Raw genomic sequence first — 20,191 nt, forward strand, 5'->3', positions numbered from 1 at the left:
TTTGTGTAGTTTGATGTTTGTTTGAGTGTTTTCTCCGCCAGTTGTGGTGTAGCTCCGGACCTAGTTCTGGGCGTTGGTTCCCTCCAGGCCTTGGTTCGCCGTGGGCGATGCCTGTGCTCCCAGCTGTGGACTGCAGTGAGCTCGCTGCTCATTTTACATCGTGGTTGTCCAGCGCTCTGCACTTTAACGCTTGGCGTGATGTTCTGAGCGATGTTGCTCGGTGGTGTGGCGGTGGCTGTGCAGGCGGTTTGGGACACACCAGCGCTCTGCGTGGCAGAGCTTCTCTGCTCGCTGTGCGGATCCACGGTGTGGTGTTCGAGCGATGTCGCTGCCGGCGGCGGTGCTGGAGATGTGGGACTTGTTTTCTTGTGCCTTTTGGTGGGACTGTGGCTGCTACACCACGGGAATTACATCCTGACCCCTACTTGGTGGACTTATTATTAGGGCCCGAGCCCTATGGGCGAAGGCCCTATTGTTCTTGTAAGAGTTCACTATTATTATTCTTCCGTCTTCTTCTTCTTCTTCTTCTTCCGGCTTCTTCTTCTTCTTCTTTATTTTTCTCCGCTGTTGGGCCATTTTCGGGGCGCTTGCCATGGGCGAAAACGCACGAAATTTGGCACCAGTTCCGAGAATTGCCACCGCTACTCAGAACCAGAAGCCCAAACTTGGCCGGGGCTCAGGGCCTCCATAGCGCCCCCTAAGTCGTTGTGATTTTGGCCTCCCGCATTAAGGTGCCTGGTTGCCATATAGTTTGTAGTAGTGGCATGCAATTTGGTACGCATATGTATCGCACTAAGCCGGACAAAAAGGTAATGCCAATGCATTAGCCACGCCCAACAGGAAGTGAGGTAATTTCACTTTTGTGCGAAATGCATGGCCACGAAGACGGCGCAACTCCTCCTAGACCGTTCATAGGAATGTCACCAAAATTGATACACATCATCTACAGACATGGCTGACAAAAGTTGCTAAATACGTTTCACGTAGGATTAACCGTTCAGAAGTTATACGTCAATCAATTTTCGATGCAAAATTTTACATGCTTAAAAATTCATAACAAATCTTCTGATTGCTCAAAACTGCTCATACTTCACAGGCAAATCACTCATTGGGCTCCTGACATGTTACCCAATTTCTGTGATATTTCGCCACTGGGGGCGCTATTTTTGGGCAAAAATTCCAATCTTTCCTCAATTTTGGTCAAACTTCACGGCCACCCTCTTACTACCTCCCATGTCATGTATACCACGTTTTGGAAATTTTCGTCCATGGGGGGCGCTGTTTGTGGCCGATGCAATTGCTCCAAAACGGGTTTTTGGTAAATAATTCCATAATGCTTTTCCTTCACACCACTTCCTTGTGATTGTACGTTGCTGTTGTAGACATTTATTTTTCCAACTCATAATCGCTCATGTACAGCATAGCGCCACCTACTGACATGGAAAAAACCAAAAAATTTATTCTTCAAAAATCTATATCTCATCTTCTATTTACTCAATTGTCATCAAACTTCATACGCAAACTCTTCATAGCTCACCTGACGTCTACGCCAAATTTTGTGCACTTTCGCCCCTGGGGGTGCTGGTTATGGCAAAAATGATATTGCAGCTTCTGATTTGTCAAACTTGCCAAGCAAACTCTTTACAAGACCCTTATTGGGGTGCTTGCCATGGTCGACAACGCACGAAATTTGGCTCCTTTTTCTTAGACTGCCACCGCTACTGAGAACCAGAAGCCCAGATCCAGGCGGGCCTCAGGGCCTCTATAGCGCCCCCTAACTCGTTGTGATTTTGGCCTCCCGCATTAAGGTGCCTGGTTGCCATGTAGTTTGTAGTAGTGGCATGCCATTTGGTACGCATATGTATCTCACTAAGCCGGACAAAAATGTAATGCCAATGCATTAGCCACGCCCAACAGGAAGTGAGGTAATTTCACTTTTGTGCGAAATGCATGGCCACGAGGACGGCGCAACTCCTCCTAGACCGTTCATAGGAATGTCACCAAAATTGATACACATCATCTACAGACATGGCTGACAAAAGTTATTAAATAGGTTTCACGTAGCATAAACCATTCAGAAGTTATACATCAATCAATTTTCAATGCAACATTTTACATGCTTAAAAATTCATAACAAATCTTCTACTTGCTCAAAACTGCTCATACTTCACACGCAGATCACACATTGGGCTTCTGACATGTTACCCCCTTTCTGTGATATTTCGCCACTGGGGGCGCTATTTTTGGGCAAAAATTCCAGTCTTTCCTCAAATTTGGTCAAACTTCACGGCCACCCTCTTCCTACCTCCCATGTCATGTACACCACATTTTGGGAATTTTCGTCCATGGGGGGCGCTGTTTTTGGCCGACGCAATTGCTCCAAAACGGGTTTTTGGTTAATAGTTCCATAATGCTTTTCCTTCACACCACTACCTTGTGATAGTGCGTTGCTGTTGTAGACACTTATTTTTCCAACTCATAATCGCTCATGTACAGCATAGCGCCACCTACTGACATGGGAAAAACCAAAAATTTTATTCTTCAAAAATCTATATCTCATCTTCTATTTACTCAATTGTCATCAAACTTCATACGCAAACTCTTCATAGCTCACCTGACATGTACGCCTAATTTTGTGCACTTTCGCCCCTGGGGGTGCTGGTTATGGCAAAAATGATATTGCAGCTTCTGATTTGTCAAACTTGGCAAGCAAACTCTTTACAAGACCCTTATTAGGGCGCTATTATTATTAGGGCCCGAGCACCGTACAGTGCGAGACCCTATCGTTGCCATGTGTCCAATTCTGTTCTTTGTCGCCATTGCGGGAGTAATGTCTCTTGCCGAAGAAGCTGTGGAAGGTTTTTCGCGGGGACGCATGCCCCCGCCCCCCTTGGCCGCTGGCGCGAGGGCCCGTCGAGGCCGCTTGCGGCTTTAATTATTTATTTATTATTTTTTATTTATTTTAGTTTTTTTTTGTCTATAATTGTAAAGCGTCCTTGGGTTTTTTGAAAGGCGCTATATAAATTTAACTTATTATTATTATTATTATTATTATTATTATTATTATTATTATTATTTTATTATTATGCATACTCATCGGTTGAGGAAAATCCACAATAGTCAAGCATTAAATGTTCATGGGTCCTTGGGCCAGTACTGTTTACAAAATTTTGCAACCCTTGACTCCTTGTGTTTATATTTTTTTGTGAAGTTGAATAAAGCTTAATACATGCACTGAAGCTCGTAGCTTCACAAGTCACAGGACGATCACCACAAAGGAGACACCCTGGTCTTCCATCTTGCTGAAAGGGTGTAGTTGTCAAAGTGGGAAATTTGTCTTTGCCTGCCTAGTCAAAGTCCCAGATTCACTGGTCCATTACAATTTTTTTAATTAACCCAGTAACCTATTGGTTACAGATGCCTAGTCAACTTAAAATCTCATTTTCTTTTGATGTCTTTCTGTTTAGACTAGTAGATCTTGGACTCTTGGTGAAGACAGCATGTCCTGACAATCCACCATCCCCCTTCACATTGTTAGGACACCTTATGGTGGTGGAGAGGCCACCTTTAATACTTGGTGGACTAGAGGGTGATACGGCCCAGAGGCTTGTTTTTATTTGTTATAGATCAAATAATCATATCTGCTGCATTTAGTTAGCATTTGGATGAAATGGAGTATGTTATTCATTAATTTATGAGCACAAAAATGCACAGTGTGCAAGGAGAGGAACTTCTCAGGCACCAAACCAAAACAGCAACTGGCCAACATATATTTACATAATGACTGCGTAACAATTTCCCCAGGAGTCAGATGCAAATGCAGACGTACTTTTATTTTAAGCTGAAAGACAAAACAAAGACAAAGCAAGGCAAAGCAAGGTGAGGCAAAGCAAGCTTAACAGAAACACACTATTCATGGAAACATAATCACAATGCTCAGCAACAAACAGGAAGAAGTGCAAAGATTATATAGGGTACTACTCAGGAGAAAACACATAACATGTGCAGCAAAACAGGAAGTAAGTCATAATGGAGAAGAAGAGATTTAAATACTGAATCAAGTTGTCCTTTGGTGGTCTGAAGGGAAATTGTCCATGGCAGGCATGAAAATATGAGACCTTTATGAGATTTACTGTGTAGCTGTACTGCTAAGTCATAATTTCAAGAAACTCTCACATTATTTTGACATCCTTCATCTTCATTTTAAGATTAAATTAAATTACTTTACATTTTTAACATTGCTGTGTGTCACATCAGCACTTGTGCAGGACACTGAAGCCCGGAGTTCGTGGCAGTCTTCAATTACGGCCGCTGCAAACTACAACCACCAACAATCACCGCACACTATTTAACAACAGTCCCTCAGTTTGCCCACTGCAGAGTATCACTCGGTGTGCCTTACCTGACCTCTGTGCTGACTCTCCTTGACTTTGACTTAGCTTGTCCATGTTTTCCAGACTCTGATTTCTGCCTTGCCTTTGACATTCTGATTGCTCCTCGCTTGACCCTTAACTGTATTTGTGGATCTTGATTTGGATTTGTTTGCCAGTTTGCTTCACGCACACTCTTCCTCGCAATTGCATCCATCAGCTGCCTGCAAAAACCTGACACTATGTTTTGGATTTTTTTTTCCGAAGTGGCAAAAAAAAAAAAAAGCTTCCACAAATGTGCCATTTGGCCATATTATTTTGCAAAAGGAGCCACCATTTTCAATTACTTTCAAGCTTAGTAAACCACACTGGGTGCCAAGTTAATATTTTTTGCATAGGCAGAAACACCCTCAAATTGCATAGTAACCCTAACTTCCAAGCCCCTTTACTAAGTCTAGAATTACATTTCCCTCATAACTACATTCACCTTTTATTCATATCATTGTAGTTATTCAGTAATAATAGAGTAACACTTCAGGCTACAGTGGGAACAGATTGACCAAACTGGTCAGATGAATATTTGAAGAAACTAACAAATTAAAAAAAAAAATCAGGTGATGTTTTTCCAATCTGCAGCTTCGAAGTTTAGATGAGCCTTTACCCACTGTAGCCTCAGATTTGTGTTCTTGTCTGACAAGTGTGGAGCTGTGGTCTTCTGTTGTTATAACACATCTAGCTCAAGATTTGATGTGCTGTGCATTCTGAGATGCTTTTCTGCCCTGTATGGTGGTAATGATTGCTTGTTTGAGATACTGTATCTGCATGATTTTATGCATTGTGCCACATGATTGGCTGACTGACTTACATGAATGAGCAGGTGGACAGGTGTCCCTAATAAAGGGGACAGTGAGTGTACAGATTTTCATTTATATCTCTCTGTGTTCATCCGCCTATTCTCTACCACCATTCCATTCCTATATGCAGCCAATTGATTATGTAGAAAAATCATCAGACACATTAAGGATTCAACAAACTGTTAAACAAACTCACCTTGCGCTGACAGGGGACACGCTCATAGGCTTTGATGAGGCGATTTTTGTGATACATCATGATGCCGTAGTGCTCCTTTGTCTTTGTGTTGTAGCCAAAGGTGACTGTTATTTTCTTTTTCTGAGGCAAAGAACTTAAGGATCATAGTATTCAAAATGTAATTATTTAAATTTATTAAATTATTTTAATTATTTCATATGTAGTACTTGTTTATCACTAGCTTTTTTCATGCTCTACTTCTCTAATATATTTATCACAAGGATACAAGACAGGCAGGTTTGTATGTGTCCTTTAAGACATTTGCTAGACGTTTAGTGACAAACTGAGTTTCCACCTTCTGCCCTCGAATGATGATCTGCATTCTTGGTTTCAGGTACAGGATACTGCAGTACGCCTGACACAAGAGTAAAATAAACATACGAACTTGTCTACATACTGACTCAGGGTCCTTTACAGAAAGAAAGGTTAAATGTTTGCAGGCTGCTTCGAGCTGGCACTCTCAACATTGTTACTGACAGCTGGCAGTAATCAAGACTGGGTGTGTCCACTCTAATTGAATAAAATTATCAATTAAATTTGGTTAATTGAGTAATTAATGGGAGCAATACATTTTTCACACAGAGATAGGTGGTGTTGGATAACTTTTTTTCTTTCAGTAAATAAAATTTGTAGGAATTCAACAAATTTCCTCTGTTCATATACCACTATTAAACTCGCATTGTGTCTTAAAGTGCTAACTTATGCACATTTTAAACTGTTCATTAGTACTACCAGAGTCTTGAGAACACTAACCGATTTTCCAATTACAGTTAAGATGGTCATTTTTTTCTTGTAAAACATGGTGTAAATGCAAACCTGGCAAAGTGTCTTTCTCAGAGGACTGAACCACTTACTTGAAAAGCAGGTAAATCTGAGATATGAGAGCAGATAAAATGGCTGTGGAGTTCAGCTACACTAAACAACTAGCTCTGCTTCTGGAGCAGCTCTTGTGTTGCGATTACCCAATCATATATACAGTGGTGCTTGAAAGTTTGTGAACCCTTTAGAATTTTCTATATTTCTGCATAAATATGACCTAAAACATCATCAGATTTTCACACAAGTCCTGAAGGTAGATAAAGAGAACCCAGTTAAACAAATGAGACAAAAATATAATACTTGGTCATTTATTTATTGAGGAAAATGATCCAATATTACATATCTGTGAGTGGCAAAAGTATGTGAACCTCTAGGATTAGCAGTTAATTTGAAGGTGAAATTAGAGTCAGGTGTTTTCAATCAATGGGATGACAATCAGGTGTGAGTGGGCACCCTGTTTTATTTCAAGAACAAGGATCTATCAAAGTCTGATCTTCACAACACATGTTTGTGGAAGTGTATCATGGCACGAACAAAGGAGATTTCTGAGGACCTCAGAAAAAGTGTTGCTGATGCTCATCAGGCTGGAAAACATTACAAAACCATCTCTAAAGAGTTTGGACTCCACCAATCCACAGACAGACAGACTGTGTACAAATGGAGGAAACTCAAGACCATTGTTACCATCCCCAGGAGTGGGCAACCAACAAAGATCACTCCAAGAGCAAGGCGTGTAATAGTCGGCGAGGTCACAAAGGACCCCAGGGTAACTTCTAAGCAACTGAAGGCCTCTCTCACATTGGCTAATGTTAATGTTCATGAGTCCACCATCAGGAAAACACTGAACAACAATGGTGTGCATGGCAGGGCTGCAAGGAGAAAGCCACTGCTCTCCAAAAAGAACATTTCTGCTTGTCTACAGTCTGTTAAAGATCATGTGGACAAGCCAGAAGGCTATTGGACAAATGTTTTGTGGACGGATGAGACCAAAATAGAATTTTTGATTTAAATGAGAAGCGTTATGTTTGGAGAAAGGAAAACACTGCATTCCAGCATAAGAACCTTATCCCATCTGTGAAACATGGTGGTGGTAGTATCATGGTTTGGGCCTGTTTTGCTGCATCTGGGCCAGGATAGCTTGCCATCATTGATGGAACAATGAATTCTGAATTATACCAGTGAATTCTAAAGGAAAATGTCAGGACATCTGTCCATGAACTGAATCTCAAGAGAAGGTGGGTCATGCAGCAAGACAACGGCCCTAAGCACACAAGTCGTTCTACCAAAGAATGGTTAAAGAAGAATAAAGTTAATGTTTTGGAATGGCCAAGTCAAAGTCCTGACTTTAATCCAATCAAAATGTTGTGGAAGGACCTGAAGCGAGCAGTTCATGTGAGGAAACCCACCAACATCCCAGAGTTGAAGCTGTTCTGTATGTTGGAATGGGCTAAAATTCCTCCAAGCCGGTGTGCAGGACTGATCAACAGTTACCGGAAACGTTTAGTTGCAGTTATCGCTGCACAAGGGGGTCACACCAGATACTGAAAGCAAAGGTTCACATACTTTTGCCACTCACAAATATGTAATATTGGATCATTTTCTTCAATAAATAAACAAGTAAGTATAATATTTCTGTCTCATTTGTTTAACTGGGTTCTCTTTCTCTACTTTTAGGACTTGTGTGAAAATCCGATGATGTTTTAGGTCATATTTATGCAGAAATATAGAAAATTCTAAAGGGTTCACAAACTTTCAAGCACCACTGTATGTGCAGTGAAATGCTAAATCTTACTACTGCGTGGGTTTCCTGCCTGGGTTTCCTCCGGGTGCTCCGGTTTCCCCCACAGTTCAAAGACATGCAGTTAGGTTAACATGGGGTGGCCTTGGGCTGAAATGCCCTTGAGCAAGGTACCTAACCCCTAATTGCTCCCCGGGCGCTGTAGTATGGCTGCCCACTGCTCTGGGTGTGTGTGCGCATGTGTTCACTGCTTCAGATGGGTTAAATCCAGAGGATGGATCTCACTGTGCTTGAAGTGTGCATGTGCCAAATAAAGGTTTCTTCTTCTTCCTCTTCTTCTTCTTCATGTAACACATTTCAATATTTAAATTATCATGGTGATTAAATTAATATGCAAATTAGTCTGAGATTTTATTTGGTGAATTTTAGTGACATTAAAATTGCATTAACTACGTTCCTGGGACAAGAGTTGGCAACACTGCAACGGACTCAGAATCTCGCTGCAGAGCTGGAGACTGAAAGGGGAGTGTGTGCTGATTTCCACAGATTTTTAAATTTTATTTATACTCCCTGTTTTTCAAGAAAAGTCAACCATGAAAACTCGATATCTAAAAGATGAATGGCCAGAGAAGTGTTTATTTATTCACCATGCTTCACATTCAGAACAGATATCTCATCTTTTCAGAGTCCATGCTGCTAGTTAAAAGAGTTAATGTGAAGCCCCCATTAAAAATAAAAAAAATAAACCTCCAGTATTTTTCTGACAGTATTTATAGTCAGAAATTAAGCCTTAATAGTTAAGCATTAAAAAGGTAACTACAGTTGTCCTTCATTCATGTTAGTTGCTTATCCAGAAATTTGTAAGCACACCATTTTATGTTACTGGACCTTGTAAAATTTAGATAAATAGCCCTGCTCTATTTTAATAAGACATGACATTTTGGAAACTAATCAATCATATGATTAGATTCACTGCTGCTGCACTCAAAAAAATAACTTGCTCAGTGAACGTAATAAAATTATGGAAAGTATTTCCACCCAAGTAAAATGTGTTAACTTAGCCAGAAACAATTTTGTTGAGTGACCTAAATGTCAACCGTTACATGTTAGACTTAGGTTCATGTAACAGACACCCATGTTGTTTTTTTTTAGTGTGGCATGCTTTAATTAACTCTACTTAATCTTGCATTCCAGAATAGTATCAGACCATACATTTGAATGAGAAATGAAAACAGATCTGAATTTCATCTTTAACCAAAAAATTATGAAAGGCAAGCTCTGGTTAATTCTGAAATCTCGCTTTTTGAAAAAGACACCTGTTATCTCAGCAAGTTTGTGAACTACAACAAACTCAATAATCAGTATTTGCTCATTAAATTCTCACCCGCAGTGAATATTCACTCTCAGGCACTTCCATGCAACCCTCCAGCTGTTGCTTGTTTGGCTCTCTGGTGCTCTTGTACACGTCAACAGGGATCCGGATGTCATAGCGGTCCTGTGTGAAGTCAAATTCTAATTCTTCTGAAGGGGTTCTGCAGCAGAATAATTGGAGGACACAAAGGACAAACTTATGGTGCCAAACCACATTATTGCTCTTTGCCCTCAAAACAAGATAGAAGTTTATCTCTGATTTTCACTTTCAATAATTGTTTCAATAATAGTAGGCTACCCTATTTAGAAATTTTTGTAAAAAATAAATAAATAAATAAATAAATAAATAAAATTGTGTTCACATCTATATATTTTTTTAGATCTCATTATCTATACTGTTAGAGCATATTATTATTATTATTATTATTATTATTATTATTATTATTATAGACAAGATTAGTCAAGACTGGAGCTCTAGCAAGTAAGTCAGTAAAGTTCAACAACACTGGAACATTTTTTTTACACTTTGAACTCAACTCCAAATATTCCCTCCTTTGTACACAAAACATGCTACCACATCTATGGTGGCCAGCAGAGTTCAATTAGAGTTAGCTTTTCTGAAGATAGTCATGGCATCACATTCAAGTGATGAGGTAGGCTGATTATTAAGGGCACTGCATTACTTTCTTATTTAGATATTGATGATGCAAGTACCTAATATTGGTTGTACCACATTAGGGGAAATACAATTACATCACAAGTTGTAATGCTTGAAACGAGACCCAACTAATTGACATAGCCTACATCTAATTAATGGAGATGACATCTGTGCTCCTCTCCTATAGCTAAAACGACAATTCTACAAGTTGTTAACAACAGTGAATCACATAGCTGGAGAATAGACCAGAATAAGCATGGCTGTGCTTAATTTCAGGAACCTAGGTAGAAGATAAACATCAACAGAGAGGTACAGTTCTGCACCCCATACTGTTCTGTCATACCAGTACATTTCCCTTATTTGTGGGTGGTAAAAGAGAGCAACTGGACTTGCTTGAAGATTCTTGAAGACATTTCACCTCTCATCCGAAAGGCTTCTTCAGTTCTGTCTGACTGGTAGGGAGTATCAGGTATTTATCCTCTCGTGGATGAAAAGCTCATCTAAGGTGTCGTTGAGTCATCCTGTTGGTGTGGGTCACTGGGGGCTGAATGTGAATGGCCTCGAGAGTCGTTAGGGTGATCAATGGATTGCCCGTTAAGGTGATCAATGGAATGCTGATTCTCTCTGTCCTCCTGTGAGTCACTGAAAACAGCTGGGTTTTGGTGTGCATTCAGTTGTCTGGGAAGTGTGCCAAGGACTGCATTGTAGGTGGCTGATAAATTATGTCTTATGCCGCTTTTCCACTACCAACACGGCTGAGTTGGGCTGAGCCATGCCGTGCTGAGTTGGGCTGAGTCGAGCTGAGCGGGGCTGTTGGAGTTGCATTTCGACTACAACCGCGCTGAACCGTGCTGGCTGGAAGTGGGTGGACACATTGGGTGGAGTTAGCGAAAGTGGGTGGACATCACGTGATGTCGTTAGGCAGCGCAAACAGTGACATCAGTGACCTTTTAAGCGGTAGTCTCACGACCCGGAGAGTAAACAATAAACATGGAGGACATGGAGTCGTTAGTGTTGCTGGTCTTGGTGCTGTGGCTTGTTGTCACCGACAACGCCAACAGATACTGGCAAGAGCGTATAGATGAGGCGAGGTGCATAAGGCTTCAGAAATTCTCGTAATTCATAATTCTTTTTCTTCCAGGTTTACGGTGTTTACAGATCCCAGCGTGCTCGCGGGGCGTGTGTGGGCATGTGAGGACACTCCTCCTCACCAATCAGTGCACGGGGAGTGTCTCCTCACGCCCCTAGCCCCACTCAGCTCGGTTTGGCTCGCTTCAGCCCCACTCCAAAACCGTGCGAGTTTTGGGTGCTGAGCAGGGCTGAAGCGAGCTGAGTCGTGCTGTTCTTAGATAGTCGAAACGCGAGCCGTGTCGGGCTGAAGTGAGCTGAAGCGAGCTGAAGTGAGCTGAAAAAGGGTAGTGGAAAAAGGCCATTAGACCCCCACCTCTGTTCAGTGATGGCCATTCCAGGTTGACAAAAATGGCTTCTTTAACTCCTCGCTCATACCAACGATCCTCTCTGGCTAAAATGCGTATGTTGCAATCCTGAAATGAGTGTCCTTTGTTGTTAAGATGAAGGTAGACAGCAGAGTCCTGGCCTGAGGAACTGGCTCTCCTGTGTTGAGCCATACGCCTGTGAAGCGGTTGTTTGGTTTCACCAATATACGAGTCCGTGCATTGCTCACTGCACTGAATTGCATACACCACGTTGTCCTGTTTGTGTCTGGGTATTCTGTCCTTAGGGTGGACCAATTTCTGCTTCAGGGTGTTACTGGGTCTGAAACGTACCGGAATGTTGTGTTTGTAGAAGATTCTCCTGAGTTTCTCAGATAGACCAGAAATGTAGGGAATGACAATGTTCTTGCGTTTGTTTCTGTTATCCTCCTTGTCCGTTATGTTCCTTTTTCTGCTCTTGAAGAAAGACCAGTTGGGATACCCACAGTTCTGAAGTGCTTTCCTGATGTGATTCTGCTCCTTCTCTTTTCCCTCTACCGTTGTAGGGATGTTCTGAGCCCTGTGTTGCAAGGTCCTAATGACCCCCAATTTGTGTTCTAGTGGGTGGTGAGAGTCGAAGAGTAGGTACTGGTCCGTATGTGTGGGTTTCCGGTAGACCTCGATGCTAAGGCTTCTGTCTTGTCTAATGTGTACATCACAATCCAAGAAGGCTAGATTATTCCCACTTATGTCCTCCCGAGTGAAATTGATGTTGATATCCACTGCATTGATGTGTTTAGAGAAGGCTTCCACTTCATGGGCTTTGATTTTAACCCAGGTGTCATCCACATATCTGAACCAGTGGCTGGGAGCAACTCCTGAAAAAGTGGTCAAAGCTTTATGTTCCACTTCTTCCATGTAAAGATTGGCCACAATCTTTATTTAGAGTTATCTGTCACTAACCTACCCCAACAAGAAATCTTGGATCAATAAAGCAGACACACTCAAAACACACCAATGCCGACAACACAAAGCTCAAAACAGGAGCTACAATCCAGTATTAAAAAGTGTACCATGGCCTGAGGAGAACAGTGAAATGGGTTAAAGAAGGCTCCAAGGCCAAACCAGAATCTTATTTCCTACAGAATGACACCAGAAGTATGTTCAAAGGACTGAGAATAATAGCAGGCTACAAAAAAAAAAAAAACAATCACACAGGGTGCATATTGATGTTGCTCTAGAAATAAACCTAAACTCCTTTAGCAATGTCACAAGCATTAACCACAAGCTAGTGCAATAGAAGAGGACCTGCTGGGGAAGTCCAACAGAGCCACACATGATGCCATAAGGTACAATCTCCATACTACTTTGTTACACCTAGGCATGAGGCAAGAAAACTATGAAAGTTTGTTATTCACTAAATTTAGCTCAGCTTTTAAAACAATAGACCCCTCCAAACTGTTCACTAAACTCAGAGACCTTGGTCTGAGCATCTTCCTGGGTAAATGGATCTTTGGCTTTCTAACAGGCAGATCGCAGGTGATGCAAAAGTATACCTCATCTTCTCAAATCCTCAAAACAGGACCACCCAAAGGATGCATCCTGAGCCCTATAGGACTATACAGAGTTTTTTCAAAGTTTTTCAGTGTTTTCAGAGTCCTTCTAAGTGTGCATGGTGATTGTGCTCTAATCCAGAACAAGTGCATGGTAATTAGTCCTTGCATTAGTCCTTGTGGCATGTGCTGCGCGTAATAGTCTTCAGCATGCACTGCACACTCAGAGCACAAATGTGTATGGACGTGACAGTGTTCAAGGTTAAAGTGTTCAAGTGGTATGGTATGAAAAAACTGTAGAAAATAGTGTTGAAAACATTTTTCTGCATTGTGTACTACACTATATACAAAAGATGATAAGATGGTCAAGGGGAGCTCAGCCAAATTTACTACCATTTTCAGGGCTATGTGGTCCTGTTTGGTATGCTACTAAACAATGATGGCACCTATCAGGACATACTGTACTGTGCTTTGCTAAAAGTGTGCATGGATACTGGGTGGCCTTCCCAAGCCTGATAGTCTGTTTTGTTACTCTGGTTCTTGACTGTTGTCCTTTTTCTCGACCCTGCTTTGCATTACCTCTGATATTCTGTTTGCACCTCGTATGACCCTTTCCTGTTTCATAACCCTGCCTTTGCCTGACGTTTTTGATCTGTTTGCCTGCCTGTTTGTAAATAAACTCTTCCTGTATTTACATCTGTCCATCTGCTTCAGTGCTCTTCACCCTTTCAGTGGATGTAGAGCAAGAAGGAGTAGGCATGCTGCGCAATGCCATGCCAGAGTCATGGTGCTTAAACCAGGATTGGTATGGTTCTGCCAGAGGTTAGGGCTACAATACCAGCACCATAAGACAGCATGGAGTATCCACCTAATAGATTTCTGCTGCAGTGTAGGCTCCTCTATGAGGACCTAGTGGAGCCCAAACCTGCAGAGAGTGTCTGGGTAGGCTGCATAATTCACTGGCTCACCCCTGCTCACTATAGAGCATGCATACCTCTAGGGCACCAAGGCCTTTGGCAGCATGCTAAAATCCCTGTACCAAATCCTATGGAAGGAGGATCCCTGAGAAATTTCTTTTGGGAGGACTGATACCCGTGAAACCAACACAGCAACAAAAAGGTTGGCCTCCATGCCAGAGCTCGGGCCAGAGGCCAACAGGGTAGCCTCCTCTCTAAAACTCGCTCCAGAGGCTGACAGGGCGACCTTCTTCCCAGAGCTCTCTCCAGAGGCTGACAGAGCAGGCTTCTTCTCAGAGCTCTCTCCAGAGGCTGACAGAGCAGGCTTCTTCCCAGAGCTCTCTCCAGAGGCTCACAGAGCAGCCTTCTTCCCAGAGCTCTCTCCAGAGGCTGATAGGGCAACCTTCTTCTCAGAGCTCACTCCAGAGGCCAACAGGGCGGTCCCTTCTCCAGAGCTCACACCAGAGAGTGACAGGGTGGTCTCCTCTCCAGAGCCCATACCCATGCCAAAGCCTATGCCTGAGCCCATGACCATGCCTGAATCCAAGTTCATGCCCATGCTAATGCCAGAGTCCATGCCAAGATCAGAGTCCAAGCCCATGTTCATGCCTGAGTCTATGTCAAGGCCAGAGCCTAAGCCAGAGTTCAAGCCCATATCCATGCCAAGGTCAGAGTCTAAGCCAGAGTACGAGCCCATACTCAAGCCCATGTCGACACCAGAATCCATACCCATGTTCAAGTCCATGCCCATGCTGATGCCAGGGTCCATGCCCATGCTCAAGCCCACATCCAGATCTGAGCCCATGTCTGAGTCTATGCCTAAGCCCATGTCTGTGCCCATGGTCAGGCCCATTTCTATGCCTGAGTCCACACCCATGTCTATGCCTGAGCCCATGACCATGCTCAAGCCAATGTCTATGTCCAAGTCCAAACCTGAACCAAAGCCTTCACCTGCATCCATACCCCCATTCAAAGCCTGACCGGAACCCAAATCTTCGACTAAGCACATTTTCTGATGCAAATGTCCTTCCTAAGCCAGAACGGCGCTCCAAAGGGACTTCATCCATCTCCAGGTCCTTATCTCGGGGCAGACCATGGATGATTTTAGCTTTTGGTGGTGGTGGTGTGTGTATGTGTGGGGGGGGGTGCATCCTGTCGTTTTCACACTCATTTGTGCTCTGACCGTGCAGCGTGTACCGAATACTACTATGCACAGCACATGCTGCAAGGACTAATTACCATGCACCTGTTCCAGATTAGAGCGCAATGACAACGTATGCTTACAAGGACTCTGAAAACACTTAGACCTTGCAAGTATATGTGCAGTACCTAGTGTCTCACATTACCAAGCCTGATAGTCTGTTTTGTTACTCTGGTTCTTGATTCTGTTTTCTCAACCCTGCTTTGCATCACGTCTGATATTCTATTTGCGCCTCGTATGACTGTTTCACGACCATGCCTTTGCCTGACATTTTTTATCTGTTTGCCCTCCGGTTTGCAAATATACTCTTCCTGCATTTACATCCATCCATCTGCTTCCTGACATGAAAACACCTGTTTTGTGAATCCTACTTTATGCCCATTACTTTCATTCATTTATGCACGACTATTGCATTGTGTTCTACTATGTCTATTTTGTAATATGCTGTACAGACAAGAAACCTGATAACAAAAAATTCAGCATGAAGAGATTTTATGCTGTATAACTTGAACTTATCATCTAATCATGATACCCATGTACTCCTCTTGTTATAGTGATATTTTTTGCAAAAGCAGGCACTAAACTCCTGTGTCTCCTGCATGCAGGGTAGCTGAGGTTTTCCCCCACAATGCCATTCAACTGCTCTATCGAGAAGTTATAACCCTATAAAAACATTAAATTTTCTCCTGATCTTTTTTCTTTTTAATGAACTCCTATTAGTTAATTTTATCATGTGCTACATATTTTCCAGGTAATTTGTTTAAAAAAATCCACCAGTGTACCATTAAGATTATTATTTTTGGGTTCCCTATCATGGTAAAATGTCATAAGCATTCCATCACATCCTTAATCTAAACAGAGCTCTCATATATATAACTATATTAGTGCAAATCAAATTCTCTGCATGTTCACCTGCGTAGGTTCCAGATGATGATGCGGGTTCCACTTGAGTTAGCGCACAACGTGTCAATAACACTGAACTCAGACAGCAGTTCTTCCTTGGTGTTAAAGAGAGAATGTTTCAGGATATCATGAAGACATTCTGCATGCTCCGGTGCAGCACTGAGTGAACAGTGAAGTTAAGGTCCAAACCACACAGAGGAACCTTTAAACCCTCAGGAAACATTTACCGTATTTACCTCTCTACCTTGATCCCATTGGCAGTTCCAGTATTTCCACCACATTCCTCACCCTCATCATTTCATATAATTCCTTTTCGTTTTACTGTTGTTACAAAATAATATGATTAAAGATTAATAAATGAGGAATAATATGGCAGTTTAAGTGGTTATGTACCTCTATGTAAGCTTGGTTAAACAGAGTGTTTGCTATTTTCTTCTTTCCTACTGCAATAAATGCTCCTTTAATACAAATTTCCAGTCCTGTTTATGTCAAATATAGCTTCTGTTTCTCGGTAAAGGATATGAGGCTGTCCCATGTTTGTGAACTTGACAATGGGCACTAAAACATCCTGTGCTCCTATCTCTTTCAGGTAAGTCTGTGACAGGAGACCCACACACATGATGTTGGCTTTCTTTGAGAACACGATGGCATCCTTCCCCAAGCGCATGGAACCTGACTTAAAACCGTTACCATAAAGACCCACTGGAACATGGCCTTTTACTGTCTGCTTCTCACTGAAGCCAAAACTGAGAGAGAGGAGAGAAAGAGAGAGTGAGTGAGTGAGTGAGTGAGTGAGTGAGTGAGTGAGATGATCTAATTCCCCTCTGAAGGATGATGCAGGCTCTGCATCAATCAACACACTCCTACCTGAGCATTTTGCGCATCTTATCATAATCTATGCCGTATCCATTATCCATGAAGATAAGGCAGTGCTGGTCTTTGATCTCTGTTTTATCAATCCAGAATTGTTTTGCATTGACATCTGGATCATAACCATTATCTGTGAATAGGAAAATACACGAAAAGATCTTATACTATCCAGTGTGAGGGACACTTTACATTTGCCTGTTTCATGGGCTCTCAGTGTTTACATTCTTAGTCAGCTCTGTAAAGCAAGCAAGTAAACTATTCATTCATTTGTCTTCACCACTTTATTTTGGTCAAAACAGATCTGGAGCCTGGTTGGCACAGTGTTGTAGTCGTTAGCACTGTCGCCTCACGGCAAGAAGGTTCTGGGTTCGAGCCCAGTGGCCAGCAGGGGCTTTTCTGTGTGGAGTTTGCATGTTCTCCCCATGTCTGCATGGGTTTCCTCCAGGTACTCTGGTTTCCCCCACAGTCCAAAGACATGCAGGTTAGGTTAATTGGTGGATCTAACTCGACTGTGAGTATGAATGGTTGTTTGTCTCTATGTATCAGCCCTGCAATGACTTGGATGGATGGAGATCTGCAGCCTATCCTGGAAATGCAGAGTGAGAATACACCCTGTATGGGACACCAGTGTATTGCAGGGTGTCATATTTGCACCTTGGACAATGGAGTTAATATAGATATTTAGGCACTGCCAAAAAGCGGTGCTCCCAATGAGTGTATGAGCAAAATATTTACAAGGGCACAAAATTAACCTGAATAGAATAATAATAACATATGAAACATCAAATTGTGTTGTGTAGTGTATTTTGCATCAGTAAATTGCTGCATTGTCTTGTGACAGGGATATCAGTAATGAGATACGCATCACAGTTATGAATACATATTTATTCCTTTCTTTGACACTGCATGCCATGTGTCAGTAACACCACCACGACATTTATTATGGTGTGACTCTGCTGGGTGCCTGGTGGACAACAGTGAACCAGCACTTTCACTTTACATCATTACTTCTGAATATCAAACTTGATATGTCAAACACTTGTTTGGTTACATCTTTCACATCCATGTGTGTTTGGGGCTCAGAGTTAGAGGAAAATTTCATTTTTAGACAATTCTTATGACTTTAGTGATCTTCAGAAAGGTAAGCTTCAGAGACACTGTGTAGGGGGAAAATATATTTTTTAGAGAATCTGTGCCTCTCAGATCCTTAGAAAAGAAGGTCATTCACTGTGTCTCATGTTTATATAAGATGAAGTTTTTGGGTTTTTTTGTGTCACACTGTTTGATTTTCTAGGTTACTGTAAACATGTATACGTGTCAAGATAGTGAGGTCGTGATAGAGAGGGTGCCAAGGCTGAACACCCTGAGATTAAGAAGATATTTGATATGCAAGTTATGTTATTGTTATTTTGGCAAGTACAAATATATAACAGTGGGTGTGAAAATAGAGAATGCTTCTCTGGGTGAAACACTGTGATTCTTTTCATTTGGAGAAGTCCTCTTGCAAGATGTATAAACTCATTTCTGTCTGCTTTCTTCCTGACAGCCTCAAGTCTTATTACAATTTTCCACCACAATTCCTGGTGACGAGGATGGGAGGTCACAAGTAGTGGGGACTTTTCCAGATCCAAGTTTGGGGAAATTATTGCCCAGCAAGTCTGATGAGCTCTCCGGAGACAGACTGATTCTTTAGAGGACGGGATCCCCCACTGCTGCTGATATCCAACGAACTTGTGGTGAGGAAAAGTCTTTTTTCTTCTATTCTCATAAATTGATAAATGATTGGGTGTTGCAGAGAGCTGTAGTAAGATGCGGTGTGTAGATGGGCGGCTCCATCAGTGCGTGTATTTTTGAGAGAGTGAATACGTACCAGGTTGAGAGAAAAACCCTTTCGGCTCTTTTCAAGTAAGGTTTTGGGTGGACTAGAAACCTACCTGTCTGCTGACAAATAGCAGTAAGTAATTGTGATCATGACACGTTTTGGGGTATACGTGAGAGTAAAATATGGTCTTTGTAGTTCCTCTGCAACATTCAATATGGGGCTGACAGAAACAAAGCGGGAAGAAATTGAAAGAACTCCTGAAACCCATCCCTCTTATCCAAAAGTAACATATAGTTGTGGTCAGAAGTTTACATACAGGTGACATGAATGTCATCTTGGATATGAATGTCATGGCAATATTTGGGCTTTCAGTAATTTCTTTGAACTGTTCTTATTCTGTGGCAGAATGTACAGCATACATCTTTAATTAAAAAAAAACACTAGAATTTGGTGCACAAGTTTTAATTTTCTTTGGGTTTTCTGAAATCAACACAGGGTCAAAAAGAATACATATTGGGTCAAAAACTTACATACAGCACACCTAATATTTGGGTAAAATGTCTCTTCGCAAGATTCACCTAGACTAAACATTTTTGTTTACCATGAACAAGCTTCTGGCAGAATTCTGGTTGGATATTTCACGACTCTTCATGGTAGAATTGGTAGCATTCAATTTTTTTTTTCTTGGCATGGACTCGACTTATAAGCACGGTCCAGATATTTTCAAAAGGGTTTAAGTCAAGACTTGTTTTAAGCTTAATGTTAGCCTGCTTGATCCTCCACAACCTGCTCTGATGCGTGTTTTGGTTCATTGTCCTGTTGCAACTCCCAAGTCCCAAGTCGCATTCAAGTTTCTGATGGTTTATGCTGAAGAATTCTGAGGTAGTCCTCCTTCTTCATTATTCCATCCATTTTGTGCAATGAACCAGTTCCACTGGCAGCAAAACAGCTCCAGAGCATCCCATCACCACCACAAGCTGGTACAATGTCCCTCTGTACTTGGTGGTCATTGTGGCCAAACAACTCAATCTTTGTCTCATCTGACATACAGCTATCCTCCAGAAGGCTTTTTTTTCTTTGTCTGTGTGGTCAGCTTCAAACTTTAGTTAAGCTTGAAGATGTCAATTTTGGAGCAAGGGGTTATTTCTTGGATAGCAGCCTCTTAGTCCATGGTGATCTGAATGGTAGACAGTGATCAATCAGCTTCCAGTTCATGGCAGGGCTGTGCCATGGTGGTTCCCAGGTTGTTCCTGACCATTCAAATCAATTTCCTTTCAGCTCAGGGTGACAGTTTGGGTTTTCTTGAAGCAAAGTGGCTTGGCAAAGTGACTACACCTCACAATAACTTGGATACAATTGTTTGAACTGATCTTGAAATTTGCAGTTGTTTAGAAATGGCTCCAAGAGA

The 20,191-nt window shown here is 42.0% G+C and overlaps 1 protein-coding gene across 2 annotated transcripts in view; it reads right to left on the bottom strand.

Moving 5' to 3' along the window:
* Positions 1-20,191, bottom strand: part of LOC132891657 (MORC family CW-type zinc finger protein 3-like) — a 92,885-nt gene that overhangs the window by 55,127 nt on the left and 17,567 nt on the right. Inside the window, exons 3-8 of one of the 2 annotated variants that reach the window (XM_060929448.1) lie at positions 16,959-17,091; positions 16,614-16,837; positions 16,101-16,254; positions 9,401-9,548; positions 5,686-5,814; positions 5,421-5,540 (exon numbers count right to left, since the gene is read on the bottom strand). In XM_060929448.1, coding sequence (XP_060785431.1) covers positions 5,421-5,540; positions 5,686-5,814; positions 9,401-9,548; positions 16,101-16,254; positions 16,614-16,837; positions 16,959-17,091 — 908 coding nt within the window. The remainder of the gene's footprint in view (positions 1-5,420; positions 5,541-5,685; positions 5,815-9,400; positions 9,549-16,100; positions 16,255-16,613; positions 16,838-16,958; positions 17,092-20,191) is intronic. The other variant, XM_060929449.1, reaches the window with a different exon arrangement.

The sequence above is a fragment of the Neoarius graeffei genome, chromosome 9, assembly GCF_027579695.1.
Source record: "Neoarius graeffei isolate fNeoGra1 chromosome 9, fNeoGra1.pri, whole genome shotgun sequence".
Taxonomy (NCBI): Eukaryota; Metazoa; Chordata; class Actinopteri; order Siluriformes; family Ariidae; genus Neoarius; species Neoarius graeffei.